This window comes from Tetrao urogallus (genome assembly GCF_951394365.1).
Source record: "Tetrao urogallus genome assembly, chromosome: 1".
Taxonomy (NCBI): domain Eukaryota; kingdom Metazoa; phylum Chordata; class Aves; order Galliformes; family Phasianidae; genus Tetrao; species Tetrao urogallus.
The window spans coordinates 145,082,446-145,107,576 of record NC_136813.1 but is presented as its reverse complement, the minus strand read 5'-3'; the positions used below and the strand labels follow the sequence as shown (position 1 = coordinate 145,107,576).

Sequence of the window (25,131 nt, the reverse complement as noted above, 5' to 3'; positions counted from 1 at the left end):
CCTGTGCTCCGTGGTGGCAGGGACAAGGAGGCCTCTGAGCTCCAGATTTGGCAAAGACTTGGAGGAGGAAAGGAACAGCCCTCATCGCCACTCCCCCAACACTGAGCTGATCAGAGGAGGAGCTCTGGGTCCAGGCCAAATTCCATGTTTAAAAGTCAGCAACAACAGGGAGAGGGGGGCAGGAGGCAGAAGAGAAGGACAGAAACAGTGCTGGGTCAAAACAGGAAGACTGAGTAGACAGACTGCAGAATGACACTGCTCCTGTGGCTGTCATCTTGGAGCAACATGTCTGTACTGGGAGTTTTTCTGGCCGTCTTTACTGTGCTTCTTGATTTCATGAAGCGCAGGAAGAAGTGGAGCCGTTACCCCCCAGGCCCAGTGTCGCTGCCGTTTGTTGGGACCATGCCATACGTGAACTACAACAACCCGATTCTCTCCTTCGAGAAGGTGAGTAGCGGACCCAGCAAACACGCACAGCACCCTGCGGGTTGGGGAAGTGTGGCCAAAATCAGTAGCCCCAAAAATGACTGTAGCATTCCTATTCAAAGTCAGGCCTTATCTCTTCTCAAAGGAAAAGCACAGCACGGCTTACAGCAGAAATGCCACGGGCTTTTACTTCAGCGTGCAAAATCTAAAGGCTCCTTCTCCAAGACAAAACTGTTCAGCTGTCTGTCCAAAAGATTACCATTTTCAAATCATATCAAATCAGGGTCATTCTCACTTCACTGACTACTAGTTACCTGACTACTAATTGCTTTTAATGACATATTTCAAGAGCCATTAAAGTACTAATCCCCTTTCAAATCCCACTGCAATAATAATTAAAAAAAGAAAAGAGAAAAAAAAAAGAAGTAGAAGACAGATGAAGAGAAGGGAAAAGGGGCAGGGGGGAAGGGGTAGACATAGGAGCAAGATGGGGGAGAGAGAGGAGGAAACTGGATAATAGGGGGAGGGGGAAAAACAGTAGGGAAGAGGAAAAGGACAAGGGAGGGGAGTGGAGGGAAGGGTAGCAGAGGGGAGGGGAGAAATTGTAAGGAGAAAAGGAAGACTAGGCAAGACAAGAAAAAGTAAAGACAGTGGAAGAAAAAGACAGAAAGAGAGAGAGAGAGAGGGAGGGAAAGAAGAAAATGGACAAAGGAAGGAAGGAAATTAGAGACAAAACACAACAAAGACAAAGAATACACAGCTGATAAACTCTATCTATGCAATCACCGTTTTGTCAGCAACATATCCTTTTCAGATCAGCAGAGATGATGGATGTGTGCCAGTTACCTGTGTTTCTAGGAGAGTACATTCCCCTTGGGGAGGAAGCTGACCTGGAACTCCAGTGTGGAGCTACCCAAGCACGCTTCTGGGAATTGGGCTTTGGGTAGAAAAAGAAATTACATTACGTATCATCAGTATTTCTGTCTAGCAAAAATTAAAGCTACCTAAAATTGCTTAGGTTTTTAAATGAAATTACAAGTGCCGGGAAATAATGGGTTCTTGAGTGCTCAGTCTTTGAAAATGTCTAAACAGGTTCCTGACCTCGTGATGTCACCAAAATATCCACACGGTGCTCTGGACAAGTTCCTCCAGAATAGCTGCATCTTGCTAGCTGCAGTGCATCGCACCCTGCTGCAGATAGTGGATGACACTGTTCTGAGCTGCTGCACTGCAGAGACAACCACCAGTCAGAGGTCAGCTGGAAGGTCTCCTAATAAAACAGTACAAACCACTCAAGAGTCAGGCCTTAAGGAAAGATACAGGGATATGTTTTCACATTACTTTCCCACACTATTGTATGTCTGATCATTTTCAGAGCCATGATTTTTTTATCTTCACAGCTTCACAAGAAGTTTGGAAACGTCTTCAGTCTCCAGAACTGCTGGACCAACATAGTAGTGCTGAATGGGTACAAAACTGTGAAGGAAGCCCTGGTCAACAAATCGGAGGACTTTGCTGACCGGCCATACTTCCCAGTATATGAACATCTGGGCTATGGACATAAATCTGAAGGCAAGTCCTTTGCTAACAGACATTTCCTGCAGGCACCAGCACAGGGAGGACTGGCTAGATGATGAGTAGACAGAAGATTTTCCCAGTGTAAAACCACCTTCACATCTCCCTCTAGCCAATATCCTTGTACATCTGCCACTCTTCTGTGGTCACAGAAGCAGGTGATCTACCAGCTCTAGTTAGGGCTGTAGTACAGCTCCAGGCACTGGCACACGCCTCTTCAGCAGTGTGAGGATACGATCAGTGGTACAACTTGCTTGCCAGGGTGAGAGCGGTCAGTTCCCTCTGCCCAGTGCCCATTGCCACCCTATGAGCATGTGTTCTTGTCATGACAAAAAGATGGCAACTTTCTTCCAAGAGGACAGAAGAAAGCATCCCTCCGCATCAGATCCTCTGCACAAAATGCTACCTAGTTCATGCAAGCTGAGGACACAGTGCTGAATAATTTGGAGGAATGTTTCCTTCAGATGCTCTCCTATTGAATTACCCTATTACCACCTTTGCTAGACATGTGTCTGCATTAGAAGGTGCAGTACTAAGTTCTTAGAACTGCTGTATGAACAAACCATACACAGTCTTACCTTTTTTTTTTCTTCCCCTTTCTTCCCCCGATGTTAACCTCCAAACTCACATTTGTTCATTTCTAGCAAAACCTGCACATTGTACAGCCCAGAGCTCCTGATGTTTCTTGATCATTTTTACTTCCAGGGGTTGTTCTGGCACGGTATGGACATGTCTGGAAGGAGCTAAGGAAATTCACACTCACTACCCTGAGGAACTTTGGGATGGGAAAGAAGTCCTTGGAGGAGCGAGTGACTGAGGAAGCAGGATTTCTGTGCTCTGCAGTTAATTCTGAAGGAGGTTTGTTACATGCAGCAGGATGGAGAAAATGTTCTGATAAAAATACCCAAACAACCAAACAGAAAAAGGCAATTAGTGATACAGCTTCTCCTGTTTGCATGCCATGTTTCAAGTCCATCAGAATAATGGTTACTGAACCTGTTGTGCTGCAAAGCCACTTTTACCTTATGCATTGGAGATACTGTAAGGCTAATCAATTTCGAACAGGAAATAAATAAAAATAAGCAGAGGTAAAATACAATAATTTCAGAGCTGGGTGGCTATTACCCATGAAAAGTTAGGTGTAACGGGGTGGAACATGGCGGATGCATTGGTGGAGGTGGTTGTCTTCCTGTACTCTGTCCTTGTGTGGCCCCATCTGGAGTACTGCATCCAGGGCTGGGGCACCCAGCACAAGGAAGACATGGAAGATGTTGGAGTGGGACCAGAGGGGATGCTCAGAGGGCTGGAGCTCCTTTCTTACAAAGACAGGCTGAGGGAGCACGGTTTGTTCAGCCCACAGAGGAGAAGGCTGCAGGGAAACCTCAGTGCAGCATTCCAGTATTTGAGGGGAACTTACAATCAGGGAAGAGATTTAACATGATTTGATAGTGATACGACTAGGGGGAGCGGTTTGAAACTGAAAGAGAGGAGGGGAAGAAATTCTTTACTCAGAGAGCAGGGAAGCACTGAAACAGGCTGCCAGGAGAAGCAGCCTGTGATTTCATGATATCAGTATTATCACATATTGCAAAATGAATCCGACAGCTTTCACACAGCATCAACTATAATTAGACTCATGAAGTGCTATCTGTCATGTGACAGAACAATCCTGTAATTCGGCTCTTCTTGAGGACCTGTCTTCTATAAACAATGACCAGCTGAACCATAGTAGAAGATCTTACATTCCTACTATGATGTATTTGTACTTTGAGCACTTTTGGGGCATTTTCTCATGAAAGCAGCAAAGAGGTATGTGTGTATTCTTGTTGTTGGAGTACTGCTGCAGTACCACAGCATGATGCTGCTTAGCCCCTTTGATTGATATCCATTTCCATTTTTAGGTCGTCCTTTTGATCTGCATCTTCTTGTAAATAATGCAGTCAGCAACGTGATCTGCACCATCACCTATGGAGAGCGTTTTGAGTACGGTGATGAGACATTCAAGAAGCTGTTAACTTTGTTTGAAAATTCCCTCAACGAAGAAGCAGGATTCCTGGCTGAGGTAACACAGAAGCATGTTATGTTCTGTAAGACACTGACCTCAGTCACTTAAGAGCACTGTGTTTCCATTATATTAATTTTTAGATCGCATAAAACCTTGTCTCTTTCTGTATGGTCCTGGCCTGCCAGCTTCTTCATGTGGCGCCCATATTGTTGCGCATCCCTGGACTGCCACAGAAGATCTTTCGAAGCCAAAAGGAATACATAGACTTCACAGAAGTGCTCATAGAGAAGCACAGGGAGACCTGGAACCCTGCTTACACCCGAGACTTCACTGATGCATTTTTAAAGGAAATGGCAAAGGTACGGAGAGATGAACAGAACCTCACAGACCTGAGGCAATTCCTCTTGTTCTTTAAACTTGTCGATAGAAGTTGGCTTCACTTATACAGTTCTATAAAGACTGTTACAAATTTCCTACCTCGTCATTCCACATCATTCTTGAGAAATTAGGTGTTCAGCTCTCCATGCTGTGCCCTCCTTGATTATCCTCAAAGATCATATAATCTGCTGTTTCTGTCCCCAGCTACCACACTCTTTCTCCACTCAGTGTCCGGCAGCTATCTTTTCAGCCTGCATCGCTTTGCAGGCATATAAGGGGTGGATCTGAACCTGATCCAATTCCTTCTTGTCACTTTTCTCTGCTGCTCACAGTAAGTGTCAGTGTTCTGCTGAGTTGAGAGCACAAGGCATTCACTATAAAGGTGTAACTTTCACCTCTCAGGATACAGGAGTACAGTGGTATCAGCATGATTTAAGCACATCACTCATACACAGACCACCGCTTGTGTTGTGCTCTACTCTGCCAATGAATTCCTGGTCAGCAAAAATGCTTCTCAGTACTTCTCTGAAAGAAAGTCTTCTCACTCAAAGTGTCTTTGCTCCTGTCACACTCTCGTTTTCATTCTGCAGGGTAATGAGGCTGAAGAGAATGGTTTCAATAAACGCAACCTTAGCATGGTGACATCAGACTTGCTCGCAGCAGGTTCTCAAACCACCTCTACCACCCTCCGATGGGCGTTCCTGTTCATGCTTTTGTACCCAGAAATACAGAGTAAGTGAGACGACAAGTAGAGGTGTAGTATGTTTCTCTGAACACTCATTTCACTGCAGGGACAGTGCACATCTCACCATATTTTGGGCTTTTTGCAATAAGGAACAGCTTTGGGAATTGTTCTTCTGGGAGAAACCAGGAGAAACACCTCCCCAAACACAGCATCCCCAGACACAGCTGTTCTAGCACAGCTTAGGGAGACCAGTAGGGAACATGCTGAAAAGACTGGAGTTGGAAGGCCATGTTCAGGTTCCCTCTCACTGAAGGCTCCTGGGGGTCTTTCAGTGGCCATGGTACCCTCCTTCCTGTATTTGGAATAGACACTAAGCTGTTTTAATTCTCAAATGCTGCATTCCACAAGTACTCTTTCAGTCACATTGAGGAGGGGAATGGTAAGAATATCAAATGAGAAGAATTTCATGAAAGGCACTGTGCACAATTAATAGTTGTAGAGACCTTTCTGAGCAACTGAAAAAATGTATTCCCATTAGTTTCTGCTCCTTTCTGTAACTGTCTTGCTCTCACCCAGTGCCTGCTCAGCTCATGCTGCCAGATTTCCTATATCTTGTACCAGACCCTTCTGATTACTTAAGGAAGCTCTAATTCCTAAGCTGTGCTGCTTTTAGGTAAAGTTCACAAAGAGATTGATAAGGTGATTGGAAGAAACCGACCGCCCACCATGGCAGACCAAGCAAACATGCCCTACACCAATGCCGTCATCCATGAAGTACAACGCTGTGGGGACATTATTCCTATGGGGCTACCTCACATGACATACCGGGACACCGAGCTTCAAGGTTTCTTCATTCCCAAGGTGTGTGTGCCCAGAAAGCCAAGGCAGCATCATTGCTCCAGGGAGAGGCCAGGCCTGCAGTGACCGCACGCAACTCTGCAGCTTTGTCCCTCCTGCCCCAAAGCACAGTCGTGGAGAACACTGACTTAGGAAATTTGAAATACTAAGATCACACACATGGTTGCACTTGTGCTCTGGTTTACACTGCTTATGCGGGAACCAACTGCAGAGGCATTTCAGGAGCCCCCTCTCCTTGCAGCACTGGCTGTAAGGCACGCCTGAGATGTTTTTTAAGCCACGCAATGACTCCCCGATGTTTAAAACAGGAGCTTTGAGGTTTTCCATGTCCCATGCAAAGGTTGGGCTTTGAAATCTGTTAGCTTTTCCTTTCCAGCTATAAAACGAGTCCATGGGATATGAGAAGCAGAGGCTGTTTGCAGGCAACACGTGTTACTGGAAATGTGCAAGTGTTGCACCTCTGTTTTCAGTAAGATCAAGAAGAAGAGCTTGGTGCCTTATTCTGAAGCACCTAACAGTGACTGCATTATGTGGCAGAGACAGACTAAAGAGGGACCAGCACTGATCTATCATGCCAAGATAATTCTGCGGTTCTCATATAAGTTGCTTCCTCTTGTGAATGAGTGCAGGGGACGACAATCATCACCAACTTGACTTCCGTGCTGAAGGATGAGACAGTCTGGAAGAAGCCAAATGAGTTTTATCCCGAACACTTCCTGAATGAGAATGGGGAATTTGTGAGACCAGAGGCCTTCTTGCCCTTCTCTGCAGGTAAATCCAAGGGGAGGGTCTAGCTGCAAGTCTGGTGCACGGCAGGAACGGTGGTGTGCCTCCTGGGAAGTGGAAGTCCAGGGTTGTCCTTTTCCTCATCTTTGCAATTGAGCAGGTGGTAAGACCTGCAGGGACCCTTTCAACCTCAACTGTTCTGTGACTTTGTGCCTGACAGACATGATGCACCAGCTAACTAAATAGCTGTGAGTGCCTCAGCCTTTTTCACACAGTCAACAACCAGTCCCACTTTCTTCCTTCTCTCCATTCAGTGCAAGGAGGCTTCTGAATTGTGTTTTGCTCCATCCTTTGTCTACACACAAAGGGTGCTCATCCCACAGTGATTTCAGTGTGATTCAGTATTCTCTCCCATGGAAATTCCTTCTTGCAGGTCGACGTGCCTGTCTGGGGGAACAACTGGCCAGGATGGAGCTCTTCATCTTCTTCACCACTCTTATGCAGAAGTTCACCTTTGTGATTCCTGAAGACCAGCCCAGGCCACGGGAGGACAGTCACTTTGCTTTTATAAACAGCCCACACCCATACCAATTGCAAGCTGTGCCAAGATAAGTGTGCACCGCTTCACTCAGAAACCACCACTAACACCGTCAGAAATGTTGCAGGGCTGTGCCAGGATCTAGTTATCCCAAGTCTGTGCAGATGTCCCCAACTGTGTAAAGAAAGGATGTGGCCCAGTATCCTTAGCTGAGCTTAATTTCAATTTCAGTCCTGAATTCCTGCGTATTGAAACACAAAGAGTACCCAAGGTAAGAGATATCGTGTTGGTTCTAAGAGCAAAAAAAGTTTGGAAAATACTGTAAACTGCTGCTGGACACCTCCCTTCCCCACTGGCCACTCTCTGCCTCTAGTGCTCTGCCTCTGCGTGCCATCCAGGTGCCCAGGAGGACTCTGGCTTGATTCCTGCAAAAACAAGGCCCGCAATGTCAAGTGATTTGGCATGTGCTGTTGGTGGGCAGGATGAGAGCTTCAACACTTACAAAGTCACATTGCCCTGCAGGACTACACATGGCTTCAGACTAGTGCTCCTGATCGTGCAGTAAACATAGACTCCATGCACTACTTCATGTATACTGTGTACTGCAGTAAATTGCATACATACTGCATTACCTTCATTTACAACCCAAAAGAAAGCAAAATGCCTGCCAACTAGGACTCCAGCAGGAGGAAGTACCAAGGAGTACCTAAATTATCAATATGACCTTTCAGCTCCAGAAGCAGGTAGTTTCTAAAAGACAAAAATTCCCACAAATGGATTTCAAGATGATTTCTGGTGCCTCCATTACTATCTCCTATCCAGTTAGCTCGCCAAAACTGCTTTTTCATCATTACTCAAAGTCAGGGAAGGTTTCAAACTCATAGAGTTATATCGCTTGAATGAGCAAGCTGCAGGTGTCACAGGCGGTTTGCTTTTTCTTCCTGCAACATTGCTGACCAGTTGTTTTGCAACATGTTAATCTTGTTCGTGCTGGCAGAAACTTTGGCACGAATGCATAATTGCAACATAAAAGCCTCTGAAACGGTGCACGCATGCTTCCATTTCTCTTTCTCATACTAATTTTGGGACCTACGAATCCCCATTACGTATGTGATTACCTACACTGCTGTTAAGCTTTCAGCTTCAGCGGAACTGCACACTGATGGTTTTCACCTACAAGACAATCTGACAAAATAAATGATCTGGAAGGGCTGTCCTGCCCTGTGGCTGTCTGACCGTCCTGCCCTGTACCCACCTCGCGTACTCACGTGCCATTCCTCTCCTCGTCGCCAGCACCCGCAGTTCCTTCCAGTCCTTTCAGTGCTACCTTTCAGGTCCCTTCAGCACCACTGAACTGAAGGTGGCCGTTTCCATAAAGCAGCCAGCGCGCAGCCATGCTTTGGAGGAGTGTTCAGAGACCTAAACTGAAGGGCCCCAGCAGCCTCGTGTCTGCATATGGGTATATAATGGGCCGTTCGAACGACGCAATCGCCGAACAGCCGAGGTTGCATCTTCCGCACACATCGGGGCACCGAGTCCAACCCCCGGCCGCATCCGGCACGGAAGCCGATCAGATGGTGCCGCTGAGCGCTGCCCAAGTCCGAGTGGGACGAACGGGCCGCGACGCCGCCGCGCTTCTCCGAAGGCCGCAGCCCTGTCTAGGAGAGCCGTCCCGCCCTGCCCCCGCCCCGCGGCCCGCCGGTCCCCGCCGTCTCCTCACGCCCGCCGGGTTCAACCGCCAGGAGGAGCTGACGGCCGCCGCCCGGCGAAGCTGGGCCCCGCCCACTCACTATTCCTCCTCCCGCACTCCCGGCGCCCATTGGTCGCCTCTGCACCAGTCAGGCCGGGCACGCTGGAGAGACAGCGCGGCGGGCCAATAGGAATGCGAGCGCTTTGTCAGGGGCGGTGGGGGCGGGCGTGCCGCGAGCCGCGGTGCGGAACGGGGCGGCCGCGGCAGGATGGCGGTGGCGGGCAGAGGGGCTGCGGCCGTGAAGCCCATCTTCAGCCGGGACCTGGGCGAGGCCAAGCGGCGCGTGAGGGAGCTGTACCGCGCCTGGTACCGCGAGGTGCCCAACGCGGGTGAGGGCCCGGCGCCGGCCGCGCGTGCGCAGGAGGGGCCGCGAGCTCAAGGTCGTAACGGCCGCCTCGCAGCCCTTGGGGGCTGAGCGGCGCTCCGGGAGCGGGGGGCTGCGGCTGTCGGTGGAAAGAGGAAGCCATGCGGACGGTCTCAGGCGCTGTGCTGTTTCCGCAGTGCACCTGTACCAGCTGGACATCACGGTGAAGCAGGGCCGCAACAAGGTGCGGGAGATGTTCATGAAGAACGCCCATGTGACGGACCCGCGGGTGATTGACATGCTGGTTATTAAGGTACAACCGAGTTATTCCTGCCTGGGAGGGGAGGCGGGCTTTGGGTTTTGTTTGGCACTTCCCCTGGCTCAGTAACACACTCACTGTGTCCGAGGGATGCAGCCTGTTGGGTTCAAAATGTTGGTCGTGCACCAAGTGTAAGGCTCTGAAAGAGGCCTCCGTGGCAATAACGGATCTTTGCTGTTGTAATGCATGGAAATCCTTTCAGCCAAGAACTGCTGTGCCCATCTGCTGGATTTCCTGCATTTTGAGACAGCTACCCTATCTTGAAATGGTTAAAAACAAAGTCTGTATAGTCCTGGATGATACAGTGGGTGAAACTTAAAGGCACTCAAAAAGCACATAATTTTCAGGGCTGTAGGGACCTCTGGAGATCGTCAAGTCCATGCCCCTGCTAAAGCAGGTTCCTACAGTAGGTCACACCGGAAAGCACAGAGGCAGATTTTGAATCTCTCTGAGGAATCTCCACAATCTCTCTGGGCAGCTTGTTCTAATGCTCTGTCATTTTCACAGTAAAGAAGTTCTTCCTCATGTCCATATGGAACTTCCATTGCTCCAGTTTGTGCCTGTTGCCCTTGTCCTGCCCATACCACCAAAAACAGCAGGGCATCATCCTCATTAGCAGAACGTTATTTACTCAGTTTTACTCAGTGCGCTTCGCTATGTTCTGTAGTGCTGAATAATGAGAATTGAGCTACACCTGAGAGTCGGTCTGAAGTTCTTCTGTCTCTACACAGGGGAAAATGGATCTCCAAGAAACCATAAATGTATGGAAGCAGCGGACACACGTCATGAGGTATTTTCATGAGACGGAAACCCCACGACCTAAAGACTTTCTGTCCAAATTCTATGAAGGCCACGATCCATGAAACAGATTCTGTGTCTTCCTGTCTTGTATTACAAATAAAGTTCTACATGATACAAAAAAATCTGTACAGACAGATTGTATACCAGCCTACGAGACTATTCAATAAATCTGAATCTGGTATTTATGCAAGCTGCTGTAACATCCATGGAAAGTTGACTCCTGGCTTATAGGAGTGTGTATTTTCAGGGAGTGGAGCTTGTCCTGGAGTATCTGAATAACCACAGCAGCCCAGTTGTGGAGCTCAGCCTGCAGTCCTGTGCGGAGGCAGCAGCTCCTTGGAAGACAGCAGACAAGAGTAGGCCTTCAGAGAGCCATTGTAACTGCCAAATATTGTGCTTGAGACCTGCTCCTATTCATGCTATGCTTTCGTTGACCTTGTGTTTGACACTGTTCTCCGTTTACTTCCTAGCAGAGAATGTCTTGAAATCCAATAGGCCAGAAAAGCCCTCTGTACCCTAAAAAGATCAGCAGCTTCCATTTCCCCACTGTAAAATTTAGTTACACAGGGCTGAAGAGACAGAGCCAGGAACGGGCAGGAAAGACAGCAGGAAAATGCAGCAATGAGGAGTTTGGCAATATAGAAAACAGGCATGACTGACTCCCAAGATCACATGAACTGAGTCTGGAGAGCACAGCTCTGATATTGAGTGACTCAAGATCCTGCCAGCTGTCTTCAGCCACAGCTGTTGGGGTTACTTAGATAACAGGCCCCTCTCTTTCTGTCGCTAAGCTAGAGAGTTAAAAACAAATAAAAAAACTGCCAAATTACAAGTGCTGAGTTTAAAAATGAAATCACTTGTCTTTGAACTTTCAAGGTATTTGAAAAAAACAGCTGGTGTGCAACCTGTCTGATGTGACTGAAGGTACTAGCAACAGAGAAGCCTTTAAGTCTTGTGTGATGATTTAATAGCAGTAGTAAATGCTTAAGAAAATAAGGCGGGGTTGAACTTTACAGACAGTTAAGAAAACGTATTAGGACTGAGAGAGAAGTAGTGAATTATCTTGGCCTTACAAGGTACTTGGAGCCTCAGTTTCACCTTACATACATTAAATGCTATAAAACACATTAGCTTAGTTTGCCTCTCATGTTCTTCACCTTTTATGTTACCAAAGCTATTCAGAACTGTAACTGCACTGACAATGCTGTACTGAATTCAGTAATGCAGTTTATCAGACATACCTGCATAGTGCTTTGTTGCATGTTGTTTCAACAGCGGTGCTTTTGTCAGTATGCACTCTGATCTTTTAACAGGGCTGTGCTTTGGGGCTCCTGCTTTCCTTAGGATTTCTGTTATAAACCGTAAACTAGTGCTGAATTACAGAAAGGACTCCAAAGAGAAAATAAATATGAAGAGAGACTACTCACTGGAACAGACTTGTGGAGGTAGAAAGGGTAAGACAGAAGTTCTAGGTCATAGCCAATAACCTAAAAAAACACACACAAAAAAATCCCTCAAATGTCTTGTTCTTTAATATATTGCTAATACAAGGAATCCCACGCAGTTCTTTATGAGGTTGGAGTGTGTATGTGCAAGGATGCAGAGCTTATGAAGCACTTATTTCAACCCTGATCTATAGATTTTTCTTATACATACAAGTGCAGGACATTCACTGGCAAAGGGGATGTAATGCCCCCCCCGTCCCCTTGAAGAAGGACAAAACATAGTGCAGATGCTGGCACTGTGTCTGTCTGTCAATGGTTTCCTCCCTTCTGTTCTTCCAATTACAGTTCTGCAAACAGAGTAAAAAGACATTACTCTTCAGATATATGCCATAGCAATCTGCAGCCATATTCCTTCCCACAGACTAGGCAAGGTGGCAATTTGCAAAAAACAAGTTTCTAACGAGCGACTGAGATCTCTGCAAACTTGTTTTTAGCTGCACACTGCACACATGACTATAAAACAACACTGTTGGATATAAAGAAATAACACCCAAAGTAAAATCTTACACAAAAGGACAAACCAGATGGAATCACATCAGATGAAGGAAAGTACATACATCCAGCCTACTTGCATACAGAAGAACCAAAAAGCTCACAGCCAGAGGCAGCTGTACATGTCCTCAGCTTCAACCACAGCTGCTGCCTGCACTCCCTACAGGGCTGTGTCCCAGCACCATGGCAAACAGAAGCACCAGTAGTGGCACCCCCGGAGATGGTCGTCCCATTCCCGTACCCTTTAGTCATCGTCGTCGTCATCCTCTGGGACGAAGATGTCGTGTTCTTCCAGCAGGGCTGCGAAGTTCTTACTGATCTGCGTCCCGACATACAGGAACGGGATCACAACGCTGAACACTCTCAGGAGGCCAAAGGGCGTCTACAAGGATCCAACCGAGAAATGATGGATTTTTTTCAGCCAGCGTCACCGTGGATTGACTTTTGCACCTCTATGGGAGCTTCGGGCCAGGCTAAGCCGCGGGAAGGAAGGCCCAGCAGGGGACAGCGGCGTTTCACCCCACAGCGAAGGACCCAGCAGCAATGAGTACCACCACTTCATCGCCCCGAAACCGGCCGGCGCGGAGGGTCCGGGACGCCGCTCCCGGCCCCACCCCGCCCGCAGTCGCGCCGCTCATTGGCCTAACGCCCGCCACTCAATCCCTCTGCCCCCCGCCCACAACGGGAACTCCCGCCCTGATTGGCCACCGCTGGACCTACGACGCCCCCGCCGCTCTCGCCCGCTCGCTCACCTTAACCGGCTTAGGCAAAATGGCTCCGCTGCGGGTGACCGTGGCGTTCCGGGACGGCACCAGAGATGCGGCCGGAGCCTGGCGCAGCCCTCCGCCCCGCGCCCGTCCCGCGCCCGCCACCAGGAGCCGCCCGCCCACCGCTGCCATCGTCCCTCGCTGTCAGGGCCGGGCCGGGTGTCGACGCTCTCGCGAGAGTCGAACGGAGGGTGGGAGGCGGTGCCGCGCATGCGTGGCTGCGGCTTTCCCACTCAGCCCCCCCCCCCCCCCCCCCCCCGTTTTGACGGAACGCCTTATTGCGCCTGTGGGAGTTTTGGTGGTGACGCGGAATTACGAATACCAAACTGTTTATTCAGTTAGATAGCATAAAATACAAACGGTAACTGAAATGTATAATAACACACACAAGTTCTGCATGTAAAAAAAGGCTCGCGCAAACCCGCCCCTTAGAAAGAAGAACACGGTCTGTAGTTAGCATAGAAGCACCTCCACAGAGGGCTGCTTGGGCGAACCGCCTGTAGTGTTTCCTGTGCTCCGCAGGGACCCCGGCACCCATCAGCACGGGGTTTCTCTCAGGTTCCTGGGCTGAGCCAGCCCCTTTATGAACACAGTGACTGTGGTACCACCAGGTGTTTGGCCATCCCAAACCACAGTGCCATCAGTTGGCTGCTGGTGGCCACTGGGAGACCGGGTCAGCCTTACCTCTGGGGCTTGACTTCAGAGCAAAGAGAAAGCATCACAGTGGCTGTTCTATGAAGCATACATGTGCACACAGTGATACGTTGTGGGCCTGAGCTGAAATCCTGTCCCCAAAAAGCTGCAAGGATTCCATCCATGTTTTGTTTGACAGGTTGGGCTCCCTTACTGGCAAAGCTGTCCTGGAATCACAGCCTCGCTCCCGCTTTTGGCCTTCAAATTACTTTAAATTAAACCATCTAGATTCAAGCATTTTTTTCCCATCACTTTTGCAATATTACTTTAGGGAAAACCCTCCAAAATCCCTTCAGGACTGTAAGAAGAGCAGCCTTGCAGCTTTAAAACACTCTGTCTCCCATTGCTAAGGATCCTTCTGGCCACACATTTTCTATTAAAAAAAATAATAATAAAACAATAATAATAACAATAACAATAAGAAAAGGTGGGAAGTTCTTATTAGCCCCCAAAGAGGCGTCCCTGCTCTGCAATGGGGCTGAGAGGTAGCCCTGACCGAGTGCACCCGAAATCCCACAGCACTTTTGAGGAGCACTACCAAAGGTGTCAGGCTGCACACAGATATTTGGCATGATTCTGCCGTTTTCTTCTCAGTGCTGCAGAATAAAACACAGCGTTACTCCAAATGCAGTCAGACAGGAAGGAAAACCCATCTCCTCATTTGCAGGATTTAGGATTTAGCTGGAATATTTGCTAAAGCAAAGCCAGGTGGTGTGGATATTGTCTGGTTTAAACAGGGCAGATTAGGCATTAAATATAAGCTCCTTAGCAGTGTTACTGGTGCAATCCTGGCTCATTAAAACAAACTAAGCTTCTTTAAAAAGTGAAACTGCCTGCATATGAATAGTGCTGTTTCAGGTCCAGTTCTGACTGAACTGGCTTTGTTAATCTATTTTCTCCATCAAGTCTCTCCTCATTCTTGAGTCTCATGTAGGCACTCCCAGTACATTTTATTTTGGGAGGTAAATCTTTGCCATCAAACTGTCTTATGTGAGTCTGAGACATCAGGAAGATTCTTTCTGTATTGCATTAAAAAAGAAGAAAGAGGCAATCTACATCTGACCCAGCCCTGAAAACCCACAATGGGGAGGTGGCACCATTCCTGATGTTGCTGTTGGGAATCACGATGACTCCTGATGGGACACAGACCCACTCCTGGCCCTCCTGCTCCTGTTTTCTCATTACTGTTTTCTCTTAAAAAGCAAACAACAAAATCCTCCCAACCTTTAATTTCTCTGCTATGGAAAAATGCAGACGTAAACTAGAGATTATTGGATTGCACCATTTGTATGTAGAGGTTACATTCCCACTGCCCAATGTCAGACTTGATTTAAGGTCTGATGCTAACACACCATGGCTAGGCAGAAGATTGTCATCCAAAACTACTAGAGGGATTTTCAAAGGCACCAAAAGTTAATGGAAGCCATTTGATTTCTGCCTCTGACAACCTCTAGAGGTTATAGCAGAGTGTAAGGCTGAGCACATTCAGGTCCAGAAAGGTAAATGTCATGTCATGCTATGGCACAGCCTGCTGTTTCCCTAGCATCACTCCTTAACAGAACAGGGCAATAAAAACAAGCTTAATGCTGTTATAGAAGAGGAGAAAAAAAGGCAGTTTTGTGCGTTTTTCTGCTTTGAAAAGCAGCCCTTGCCAAGAAGATAAGGAAAGATATTTATAAACAACCACTACAGAGGATTCTAATCCTTGGGCTGCTGCACTCAGCACTGCATAATGTACCGTTGGCCTTTGGTTAAGGGTTCTGACCTAGCAGGTAAGTGTATGGGATGTGCTCCTGCAGTCAGCCCCATGATTCTGACAGAGAGTAGGAGGGAAGCCCCAGCAGGACAAGATCTGGCTTTGGTAGGAGATTATATGGCTTTTAGAGCAAGGCAAGTACAAACACTGCTGGCACATGGGGCTGGGAAGCCACAGTAACTCACTCCTTTACCTCTGGTGTTCTTAGGGCCAGCCGCTTCTCAGGAGCGTACTGATATCCTTCCTCTACTCCAACTGTGTGGCTCAGCCCAGCTTCCCCACAGTGCCTCAAACACACCATCGTGATCACATCAAAAAAGACCTCACACGAGCGCTGCTCTGCACTGTCTCCTGCATCTGACTAGCTGCCAGAGCCCTATATGGCACTTTCTGTGGTCTGTGCAGAGGCTGATAAATTCACCCCATGAAGGCAGGCAGCCTTTAGCATTCCCCTTTTTCAACAGGGAAAACTTGAGCCAGAGGAATGCACAGGCTTGGCTACAGCTAGTTAGTCAAAGTATCGAGGAGCTTGAGATCCTTGCCACCATTCAGATCAAAGCCCAGCTTTCCTTCTGCCCTCCCCATAAGCCTTGCTTATGGACGCTCCTGGGGAGAGACAGCAGGGATGAGGCATTAGGGCAGCTGAAAGTTAAAAAAATGATGATGTTTGCAAACACAGCTGTGCTGTGGCTCAGTACACTGCCCTGTTCCCCACCCTGCTGGGGAGGCTGCTCATGGAGCTCTGCAGAGCTCTGGCACCCAACCAGAAGCCCCAGGAAGAGCAGCCTGTGCCAGCAGCATGGTCAGATCAAATGGGCACTCGTCATGATGAGCCATGGCTCCTGGGCCAGCCAAAGCCATGGCATCTTTGTCCTCCTAAAGCTCATGTGCAGCTAACCAGGCATAAAGCTGTAGGCACCCTGAGGCCAGCAGCCCATTGGAGGCATTTCACAAGAGTCAATCTTTTCTGCAGCCAAAGAGCAAAAGCAGAAGGGCTTCAGCGCAACATCACAGACAATAATAAATGCTGACCTGTGCAAACTTCCACACTGAGAAACAAAACCAAACTGGATGATGAAACGCCCAGAGCATCCACCATGTAAGGACAGCAGGGCACTGAGCCTGGCCATATCCATGGAAAGAGGATGAGGCCCGTTGGTACGCTGAGTCCTAGGGAGCACAAATGCCCTCCTGCATGGAAGCAGCCGGTGAGGGAAGGGGCAAACAGCGTGCCTCGCTCTGCTCTGGCTCTGTGTCCCATGTCATGGGTGTCCCCTCTTCTGCCTCTCCTGCCACTCCTGCCTCAGTGCCGCGATCTCCTGCCCATACCAGTGGTGCAGCTTGGCAAAGCAGGTCGTCTCTGGTGACACCGGGCTCTCCTGCAAGGTGGGCACCGAGGATCCTGCGGCTGAGCGTCGGCGTGGAGGCAGGGGTGGGGGCTTTGTGTGCCCCCCATCGCGGTCAGGGCTGCTGCCCCACGTGGAGTACCCGTTCTCCAGGGCATGCTGTTTCTCCTGGACAGGCGGCAGGGCGGGGTTGGAGAGGTGACGCCTCCTGCCTGAGGAGGACCTCTGTGGTGACTTGCGGCATGCAGCCAAGCTGGTGCAGGCCTCCTCCAGCTGCTTCTCCAGCTCCCGCACCACCAGCCGCATGTAGTCGAAGCTGGCCCGTGAGAGCGCTTTCACCCAGGCCTCCATGGCGGCTTGCCCATCGGCCACCAGCACGTAGGCCTTGGCACCAGCGTCATCAAAGCGGATGGCAAAGGCAAATTCCTCGGCAGCCTCGCAGAGCTCCACGGTGCAGCCCTCCAGCACCACCAGCCCCACAGGCTCCCGGCTCTCCCGCTCCTCAAAGTAGAAGAGGAGGTTGCCCTTGAGGACAAACCATCGGCGCTGGTAGGAGGTGCCATGGTGACCATGGTGGTGGTGCCGCTCCACACGCTTGCGCAGGAAGCCGGCGTGGTCAGTGGGCGAGTCACAGGTGGCGTAGTGGGCCACGCTCCGCTCATTCAGCTTCATGGCCACAGAGAACGGTTAGCTCAGTGCTGTGTGTTGTCCATCCAACAAGTACAGCAGCTGCGGGGATAATCTCCAGGCCCACCACCACAGCACTGCCTCCTCCAGAGATGCTGCTTTGTTTCCTCCTCTGCCAGTGACCTACTTTGCAGGGTTTTTATGGAGCACATTGAAGAAACAGCAAGCACTCATCTTGCTTTCTCTTCTGTTGTAGGATGTGGGAAGAAGGCATTTTCAGATGCTCTGGGATCTCTGTTTCAGCATCCTCTCCGCATCTAGGCTCAGGACTGTGCAGCCCCACCAGCCATCCCACAGCACTGCTGTCACCCAGCACTGCAGCCAGCACTGCCCTAAGTAATGTGGCTCAGTGGGTCAGACTGTGACCCCGTGACGTCTTCCTTGGGCCAGCTGCTTTCTTGATGAGTGCCTCTGGAGCTCCACTACACAGAGCTCCATACCTGTTACAAGAAAAGGCAGGGGAGAGTCATCAAACACCAGAACAAGAGCAAGGAGCTGCACAAGGACTGTAAGAGCAAAGAGCTGCATGGCTCCCACTGCTAAATATTTGCAAAGCCCAGGACACTTGTATGGGCTCCAATGCCAAGCCCAGTTCCAGCTCAGGACCTCGCACTGCCTGCAGACGCAGCTGAGTGCTGGTTTTCTCCTGCGACACGATCACAATCAGCCTCACTCTACTTGAACTCTACTTGGCTCCTGTGGGTTCGCTTTGGTTTTAGTTGAAAAAAAGAAAGCGCTTTCACCAAGCATGGCCTGCACGGCAGCTGTGGGCGACTCGGCGAGCAAAGCTCAGCTCATCATACGGGCGTGCAGCTGCGGAACGCTCCACGGCAGCAGCCCCTCCTCGCACAACGCCCCCCAACCCTCAGACCATTTCCCGGACCCCTCCCCTCCCTCTGTGCCCGCTGCAGGGCTGAGGACACGGGGACACAGCCCCGGCCCGGCTCACCTCCGGCCCTTCCTCCGCGGCGGCGCTCCCGGCGCCGGGCAGCGGGGCGGGTGCCGGGCGGCCCCGCTGCGCTCGGGGGCCGGGCCGGGTCGAGCGGGAGGCGGAGCGGGCGGTCAGGTGATGCGGTGTCATGTGAGCGGGCCGGGCGGGGGAAGGCTGTCGACGTGCCCCGGCGGAGGCTGCGGCGGGGATGGGGGTCCCGGCGGTTGTGGCGGTCCTGGCTGTGCTGTTGGCGCTGCCCGCCCGCGGGCTGGAGAATGGGCTGGCGCGCACCCCGCCTATGGGCTGGCTGGCCTGGGAGCGGTTCCGCTGCAACGTGAACTGCCGGGAGGAGCCTCGCCAGTGCATCAGGTAATAGGGAGTGCCGTACCGGGGGTTTGGATACCCCACTGCTGCTGGTGGTCCCCAAAGGTGAAGGCTGCAGACGGGCTGTGCGGGGTTGTCCATGTGCTGTTTCCCCAAGGAACGAGCCTGCAGCCATTCTGCACGGCTGAAGTTACTGTGCAGTGACTGCCAGAGCCCTGGCCGGCCCCTAAGGTACCACGGTGGCAGAGTTTCCACCGGTCGTGTCTCCTGTCCTGCAGTGAGATGCTCTTCATGGAGATGGCGGACCGGCTAGCAGAGGATGGCTGGCGGGAGCTGGGCTACAAGTACATCAACATTGATGACTGCTGGGCCGCCAAGCAGCGTGATGCTGAGGGGCGGCTGGTGCCTGACCCCGAGAGGTTCCCCCGGGGCATTAAGGCCTTGGCTGACTATGTGAGTGACCTCCACATCTGTGCCTCTCTGGAACAGAAAGAGCTTGGTCCCTGAAAGGCACCTGGGATCCCCTCGTCCCCATCTCTCCTTACAGGTCCATGCCCGAGGCTTGAAGCTGGGCATTTACGGTGACCTGGGCACACTCACCTGCGGGGGATACCCGGGCACTACACTGGACCATATTGGGCAGGATGCAAGGACCTTTGCTGAGTGGGGCGTGGACATGCTGAAGCTGGATGGGTGCTACTCATCAGGGAAGGAGCAGGCACAGGGTAACAGCTGTGTTGTTGGCTGGTGGTTGTCCACTCACTGCTTGGCTCAGAGTGGCTGCCCATCTACTGGACACTTGGCTTCATTTCCTCCCTCACATCTCTTCTTCTGGTCATCCATCTCCTTCACCAGTTTCCTTCTCTCCCAAAGGCTACCCAGAAATGGCAAGGGCCTTGAACGCCACTGGCCGCCCCATCATCTACTCCTGCAGCTGGCCAGCCTACCAGGGAGGGCTGCCTCCCAAGGTGAGTGCTGTCCCACTTTTTGTTGTCCGGCCTGTGTGCTACATCCCTCTTACTGCTCCACTTCTGGTGGGACATGGCCTCCTGCCAGGCTTCCTTGGCCATTCAGGGTTCCTGACACAGCTGGCTGATGGAAGTGTGGAGAAGGCCATGAGACATGCTCAGCTTGTGTGCCGTTGATCTTGACAGCCTGTTCTGCTAAGACTGGTCCTTTCTGGCTTAAATGCTTGAAATGACACTTCTGGTCCTCCCCAGTGGGTGTTTCTCTTTGTAACACTTTTTGAGAGCTGAGTGCATTGGCACTTTATTCATTTTATCCCTTTGCACTTTCTGAATCAATCCCAAGCTGCTCATGTTCCCTTCTTGCAGCTGATCTTATAGACTCATAGCCTCTGTGGTTGTTTTGACAGATGTTCTGTTATACTGGGATGAGTCCATTTGTACTGGGATATGACTCTGTCTTCCTTAATCACATGATGTTGCCTTTCCCCAGATCCTTCTGGCTTGCAAACACCCTCTTGACGCTGCACCTCCCAGCAAGTTCTACTGCCCCTTCTCCCTGCCTCCACCTAAGGTGTCCAGTGCCCCCACGCACAGCCTCCATCTTGTCTGATTCCGTGCTCCCCTCTAGGTGAACTACACCCTCTTGGGGGAGATCTGCAACCTGTGGCGGAACTACGATGACATCCAGGACTCATGGGACAGTGTTCTTTCCATTGTGGACTGGTTCTTCACAAACCAGGATGTGTTGCAGCTGGCGGCTGGCCCTGGCCACTGGAATGACCCAGACATGGTATGGCAATGCACCCGTCACCCCCTGACTATGCCTGTCCTATAGCCACAGGTGTCATTGTCCTTCATCTGCTCAGCCTGAGCGGAAGGGAGTTTTGAATCGAAGGGCATCATCAGGTGCTTTTGTGTGGGCCAATTCCTTAGTGCCTAGCAGAGATGGATGTCCTGGCTGTAGGGAAGCAGTAATACTTGTGAAGCTTGCCATGCTTGCTCCTACCGTACAGGCTGCAGCATCAGCAGGCAGGACACGCGGACATGCTTTTCACCTTTTTCACAGCCTTTGCCTTCTTTCCCCTGCAGCTCATCATTGGAAACTTCGGTCTCAGCTACGAGCAGTCACGCTCCCAAATGGCCTTGTGGACTATCATGGCAGCTCCGCTCCTCATGTCCACTGACCTGCGCACTATCTCGCCAAGTGCCAAGGAGATCTTGCAGAACCGCCTGATGATCCAGATAAACCAGGACCCCCTGGGAATCCAGGGGCGCAGGATCATCAAGGTTAGGGGAAAGACGTACATGTTTGGGAGAACATAGGCAGAAGAACATGAGGAGTGATGTGGGCATTAGGCTCTGTCTCACCTGTCTGTCCTCACCATAGGAGAAATTCCACATTGAGGTGTTCCTGCGCCCGCTGTCTCAGGCCGCCAGTGCCCTAGTCTTCTTCAGCCGGAGGACAGACATGCCCTTCCGCTACACCACCAGTCTGGCCAAGCTTGGCTTCCCCGAGGGAGCTGTGTATGAGGTGAGCCCTGAGGGCACCCTGTGCCTGCACCCCTCTTTCCAGCTTCCCACTGCTGGCACCACTGCATTTTGGGTGGGTTGTGCCAGGGGAGGTTCAGGTTGGATATGAAAAACAACTTATCCAAAAGAGCGGTGCTGTGCTGGAACAGACTGCCCAGAGAGGCGATGGAGTCACCATTCCTGGAGGCATTCAGGAAATGTGTATGTGGCACTGAGAGACGTGGCTAGTGGGTGGGCACGGTGTGACGGGTTGGTGGTTGGGTCTCAGCAGTCTTTTCCAAACTTAATGATACTAAGACCTGACTATGGAAGGACCTCAAGGTGAAGGTCTGTGCCTGCTGTCTCTTCCAGGTGCAAGATGTGTACAGTGGAAAGATCATTGGTGGTCTGAAGACAGGAGACAACTTCACAGTGATCATCAACCCCTCAGGGGTAGCGATGTGGTACCTGTGTCCCAAAGCGCGGCTCATCCAGCAGCAGGCCCCAGGGGGGGCCTTCCGCCTGCCCCTTCTGTGAGGCCCACGGCCACTGGGAGCCCCAGGACACATCTCACTGCTGCTCAAGTGCCTTATTCTGGTATGGCTGGGGGAAGACATGCAGTTTGCTCCTCTGGCACCACCTGATGATTTCTACTCATTCCATGTGTTCTTGTTACTCCCTCCTGAGGGCATGCAAAGCACTCTGAGGTCCTCCTGTGGAAGAGGAGTGCCCCCAGTGACCATCCTTCAGGACCAGATGTGGTCGCCTTTTTTCCCTTGCTTGGCTTAGGACAAAGGGCTGTCCACAGGGCTGCACCCCTCTTCCCAGGCACCATCCCCAGACCTGGAGCTCCTGGGGCCAGGTTGTCTGCCTGGCAGCAGGATCAGCAGGCAATACCACTACAGCATAGTCTGCACGCTATGAAAAAGAAACCTAAACAAACGTGTGCCAGCACTGTACTGAACTCGCTCTGATTACAGCAGAGCAAAACGTGAGTTGTCCATGCACAATCCCAGTAGCCTCACTATGGTGTTAGCATGAAAAATTGCAGAGCCATAGTGCATCATGCACAAGTGGTGTCTGGAAGATACTGTTTGTATCTTCATTGTAGATGCTTGTTTTTGGTGGCCTTAAGCTGGGAGATGCTTGTGGGTGCTGGCCAAGTTGCATCTCGGTCTTGTGAGGCTGAACCCTCCAGCATTTCTCAGGGAAAGGCTCCTCCTTTGAAAGGCAGCCTGCGCAAATAGAAGGGGCTCAGAAGGATCCACAGAGGAGGGTCTCAGGTGGGCTGTGGCCTCCCTTGAGCACCCCAGGAGGGGTGCAACACTCACCCAAATCACCCCACCAAGGATAGGGCAACCCAGAGAGATCCACACAAGGTTTAACCTCAAAGCAGGAAATCACCATATTTTAAAATTAGTGAGAAATGGAACTTCCCCATTCTATTCAGATGACAAATGAGGGCTAGAAGCCCACTCCCCTTCTTAGAGGACCATGTGGCCAATTCCTGCCCCTTGCAGAGCCTTTGTGGTGCGGCAGCAAGATGCTGAATGCGATGCTTTGCAGTGCTAGAAAGAAATAACGTGTCCATTTCATGTTTGTGTGCAAGCTGGCTTTGTTTTGGTGGTTTTGACAATTTAACTGAAATAAAAGGGAAGCAGGGTGCTGGTTGTTTCAGATTTAATCAATTAATGTGGGATTTTAGGGTCAGTTCCTCAAAACACAAACTACACTGGGAAAAAAAAAAAAAAGTAACGGCTTCCTGTTGGACTGGCTTGCAGTGAGCAGAAGGGGGCTTCCTAGTAGTTAGATTGTGCTCAGTAAAGCACTGGCTTCCCTTGGCACAAGGGGAAACTCAGATGTCACAGTCCACAACCAGCTGCCATTTTCCTATTTATCCTGTACCAGAGAAAACAATAGCAGTGTGGTGCCTGCCCTAGGACACAATTAGTGTACCAGTTCTGGAGATCTGTTCCGGACAAGAACAATGCCACAAATCAGCCTTGCCCCCTCCAAAGATGAGCTGAAGCCAATACTTCTGCCCCACCAGATTATTTGGCTCCAGCGTGGCTGTGCAGGAGGAAAACTGGCTCACAACCTGAGAACAGCCACAGTGGTCCCTATTTGTTGCAGCTTCCTGGGCACCAGGCAGGATCTATGACAGTCAACACAATGCACACACACACCCCGGTGAACAGGCAAGTATCAATGCTTCTGTATTAAAGTGCAATTCAAAAGTTACAAACTTTTTAAAATACAGAGTCATCTGAACACCTCTAACTCAAACATCAGAGGTGTTTCTAAATAAGGAAATTTACCTTCCTCCCCACGCAGGGCTGCTTTAAGAATTCAACAATTTAAGTCACGCAAGCCTGACTTACAAGAAGGTCCTGACACGCACAGGTTAAAAGGAAAAAGAGACCTTCCCCTTCACTGTGAAGGTAGGAAGGCTGTGAAAAGAAGTACAGTTATCCCATATATAAAGGATCACACGGGTCTCCACCAGACTAGAGGGGCTTTTGTCAGAGCAGGCTTTATGGCACTGTGTCCTAAAGAGGAAGGAAGGCTGGGGCTGAGCAGCCACAGCATCTGCAAGAGACCCAAGCTTTAGTAACACCACGCCTGAGTACTGCAGCTCCGAGCAATCAAATTCCACTTCCACAGCACCTACCCTTGCTGCTCAGGTATAGGCATGCATGTCCTGGCTGCTGTGGCCTAAGGAAAAGACAAAAGCCACTTTTTCCTCATCACACTAGCATGGTGGCACAAGCTTCCTCAGCAGAGGGAGCCAGCACTGTGGGATCTCCTGACAAGGCCAGTGTCGAGTTATCTTCATAACATAACACATTTTGCTTGGAGGCAGCAGGTTCCTGCTCAGCTTGACTCCACTATGCAAGAATAACTGTGACACAGGATCATTGCACAGATACAGACTTGCTTCCAGGAAGGTGAAAAGAAAACCCATTCACATGCCTGTAGAGCTCGACTTAGCGCTCTGCAGCACACTCCTGCTGATCTACTCAAGGTCTACAAAGGCAGGCTGATTGTATGGAGGTCACTGCTTGCTTTCAGTTAAATTTCTCAGAGCATTTTTGCCAGCAGCATCAGATGACCAAGCATCTACAGCTGCACCTCACAGCAGAAAACAAGGAGACATCAGGGAATGCAGGCCCTCCACCAGGGAGGGCAGCACCTGAGCACTTCCCTATTTTGTAAGGTTACAGTTAAATAGGAAAGGACACAGAAATACTAGCAGACGATCTGCTGCAACCAAAGCAGGCATGCCTGTGCCCAGAAACTCCCCTGGCTACCCAGGAGTGCAGTAGGATTGACCCCTCTAGAGCTAGTGCTGAGCTGGGGTCCATCACCAGCTCACAGCCCCAAATGCTTCAGCGCTTCTCAGGACGCATTTCCCAAGCGTGTCACCCCATGACTGTTAGTTCAGGACAGGAAAAGAAATGTGCTTCCAGCACGACACAGGATTTCCAGAGTCCCATCGTATGCTGAGCTGTGCCACAGTTTAAGGAAATTTAACACCTTTTCAGTTTATGCAAGGAAACTTCATGGCTTTCTATATTTTCTTCTTTGATGGTGCTTCAGAAGAGAAGTTCAGCACTGCAAGTAGTTTTACTCGAAGATGCCACAGCTTTTGTATTTGACTCATAGATTAGTGATGTGATCTACTGGTTTAAGAAGTCCATCTCTCTCCTCAAGCCAAAGGCAGAGCAAAAGGTTAGTGCTTCAACCCCATGAGATAAAGCAAAGCAGCAGGAAAGTGCTATTGTTCT

General features: G+C 50.3%; 5 protein-coding genes across 5 annotated transcripts; 3 read left to right on the top strand and 2 right to left on the bottom strand.

Annotated features, from left to right (window-relative positions):
- Positions 1 to 249: 249 nt before the first annotated feature.
- CYP2D6 (cytochrome P450 family 2 subfamily D member 6) lies at positions 250 to 7,265 on the top strand (the record flags this gene model as incomplete). Its single annotated transcript, XM_079549450.1, has 9 exons — positions 250 to 447; positions 1,827 to 1,998; positions 2,707 to 2,859; positions 3,903 to 4,063; positions 4,192 to 4,365; positions 4,975 to 5,116; positions 5,743 to 5,930; positions 6,557 to 6,698; positions 7,087 to 7,265. 9 exons carry the CDS (start codon positions 250 to 252, stop codon positions 7,263 to 7,265), a joined length of 1,509 nt encoding a protein of 502 aa, XP_079405576.1.
- Positions 7,266 to 9,131: 1,866 nt separating this feature from the next.
- On the top strand, positions 9,132 to 10,506 carry NDUFA6 (NADH:ubiquinone oxidoreductase subunit A6). Its single transcript, XM_079549456.1, has 3 exons — positions 9,132 to 9,270; positions 9,443 to 9,558; positions 10,296 to 10,506. Exons 1-3 carry the CDS (start codon positions 9,150 to 9,152, stop codon positions 10,425 to 10,427), a joined length of 369 nt encoding a protein of 122 aa, XP_079405582.1. The 5' UTR covers positions 9,132 to 9,149; the 3' UTR covers positions 10,428 to 10,506.
- A 1,424-nt stretch (positions 10,507 to 11,930) lies between these two features.
- SMDT1 (single-pass membrane protein with aspartate rich tail 1) lies at positions 11,931 to 13,261 on the bottom strand (the record flags this gene model as incomplete). The annotated part of the gene is made up of 3 exons (XM_079541123.1): positions 11,931 to 12,157; positions 12,604 to 12,744; positions 13,115 to 13,261. 2 exons carry the CDS (start codon positions 13,259 to 13,261, stop codon positions 12,607 to 12,609), a joined length of 285 nt encoding a protein of 94 aa, XP_079397249.1. The 3' UTR covers positions 11,931 to 12,157; positions 12,604 to 12,606.
- Positions 13,262 to 16,840: 3,579 nt separating this feature from the next.
- Positions 16,841 to 17,596, bottom strand: PHETA2 (PH domain containing endocytic trafficking adaptor 2; the record flags this gene model as incomplete). Its single annotated transcript, XM_079544853.1, has 1 exon — positions 16,841 to 17,596. One exon carries the CDS (start codon positions 17,594 to 17,596, stop codon positions 16,841 to 16,843), a length of 756 nt encoding a protein of 251 aa, XP_079400979.1.
- A 1,154-nt stretch (positions 17,597 to 18,750) lies between these two features.
- On the top strand, positions 18,751 to 21,880 carry NAGA (alpha-N-acetylgalactosaminidase; the record flags this gene model as incomplete). The annotated part of the gene is made up of 8 exons (XM_079549189.1): positions 18,751 to 18,911; positions 19,145 to 19,319; positions 19,414 to 19,591; positions 19,740 to 19,834; positions 20,463 to 20,624; positions 20,924 to 21,121; positions 21,222 to 21,365; positions 21,716 to 21,880. 8 exons carry the CDS (start codon positions 18,751 to 18,753, stop codon positions 21,878 to 21,880), a joined length of 1,278 nt encoding a protein of 425 aa, XP_079405315.1.
- Between the last annotated feature and the right edge of the window lie 3,251 nt (positions 21,881 to 25,131).

Coding starts and splice junctions, on each gene's coding strand:
- NDUFA6 (XM_079549456.1), top strand. CDS start 9,150: ATGGCGGTGGCGGGCAGAGGGGCTGCGGCCGTGAAGCCCATCTTCAGC. Junction 9,271..9,442: donor CCGCGAGGTGCCCAACGCGG/GTGAGGGCCCGG, acceptor CTGTTTCCGCAG/TGCACCTGTACCAGCTGGAC. Junction 9,559..10,295: donor TTGACATGCTGGTTATTAAG/GTACAACCGAGT, acceptor GTCTCTACACAG/GGGAAAATGGATCTCCAAGA.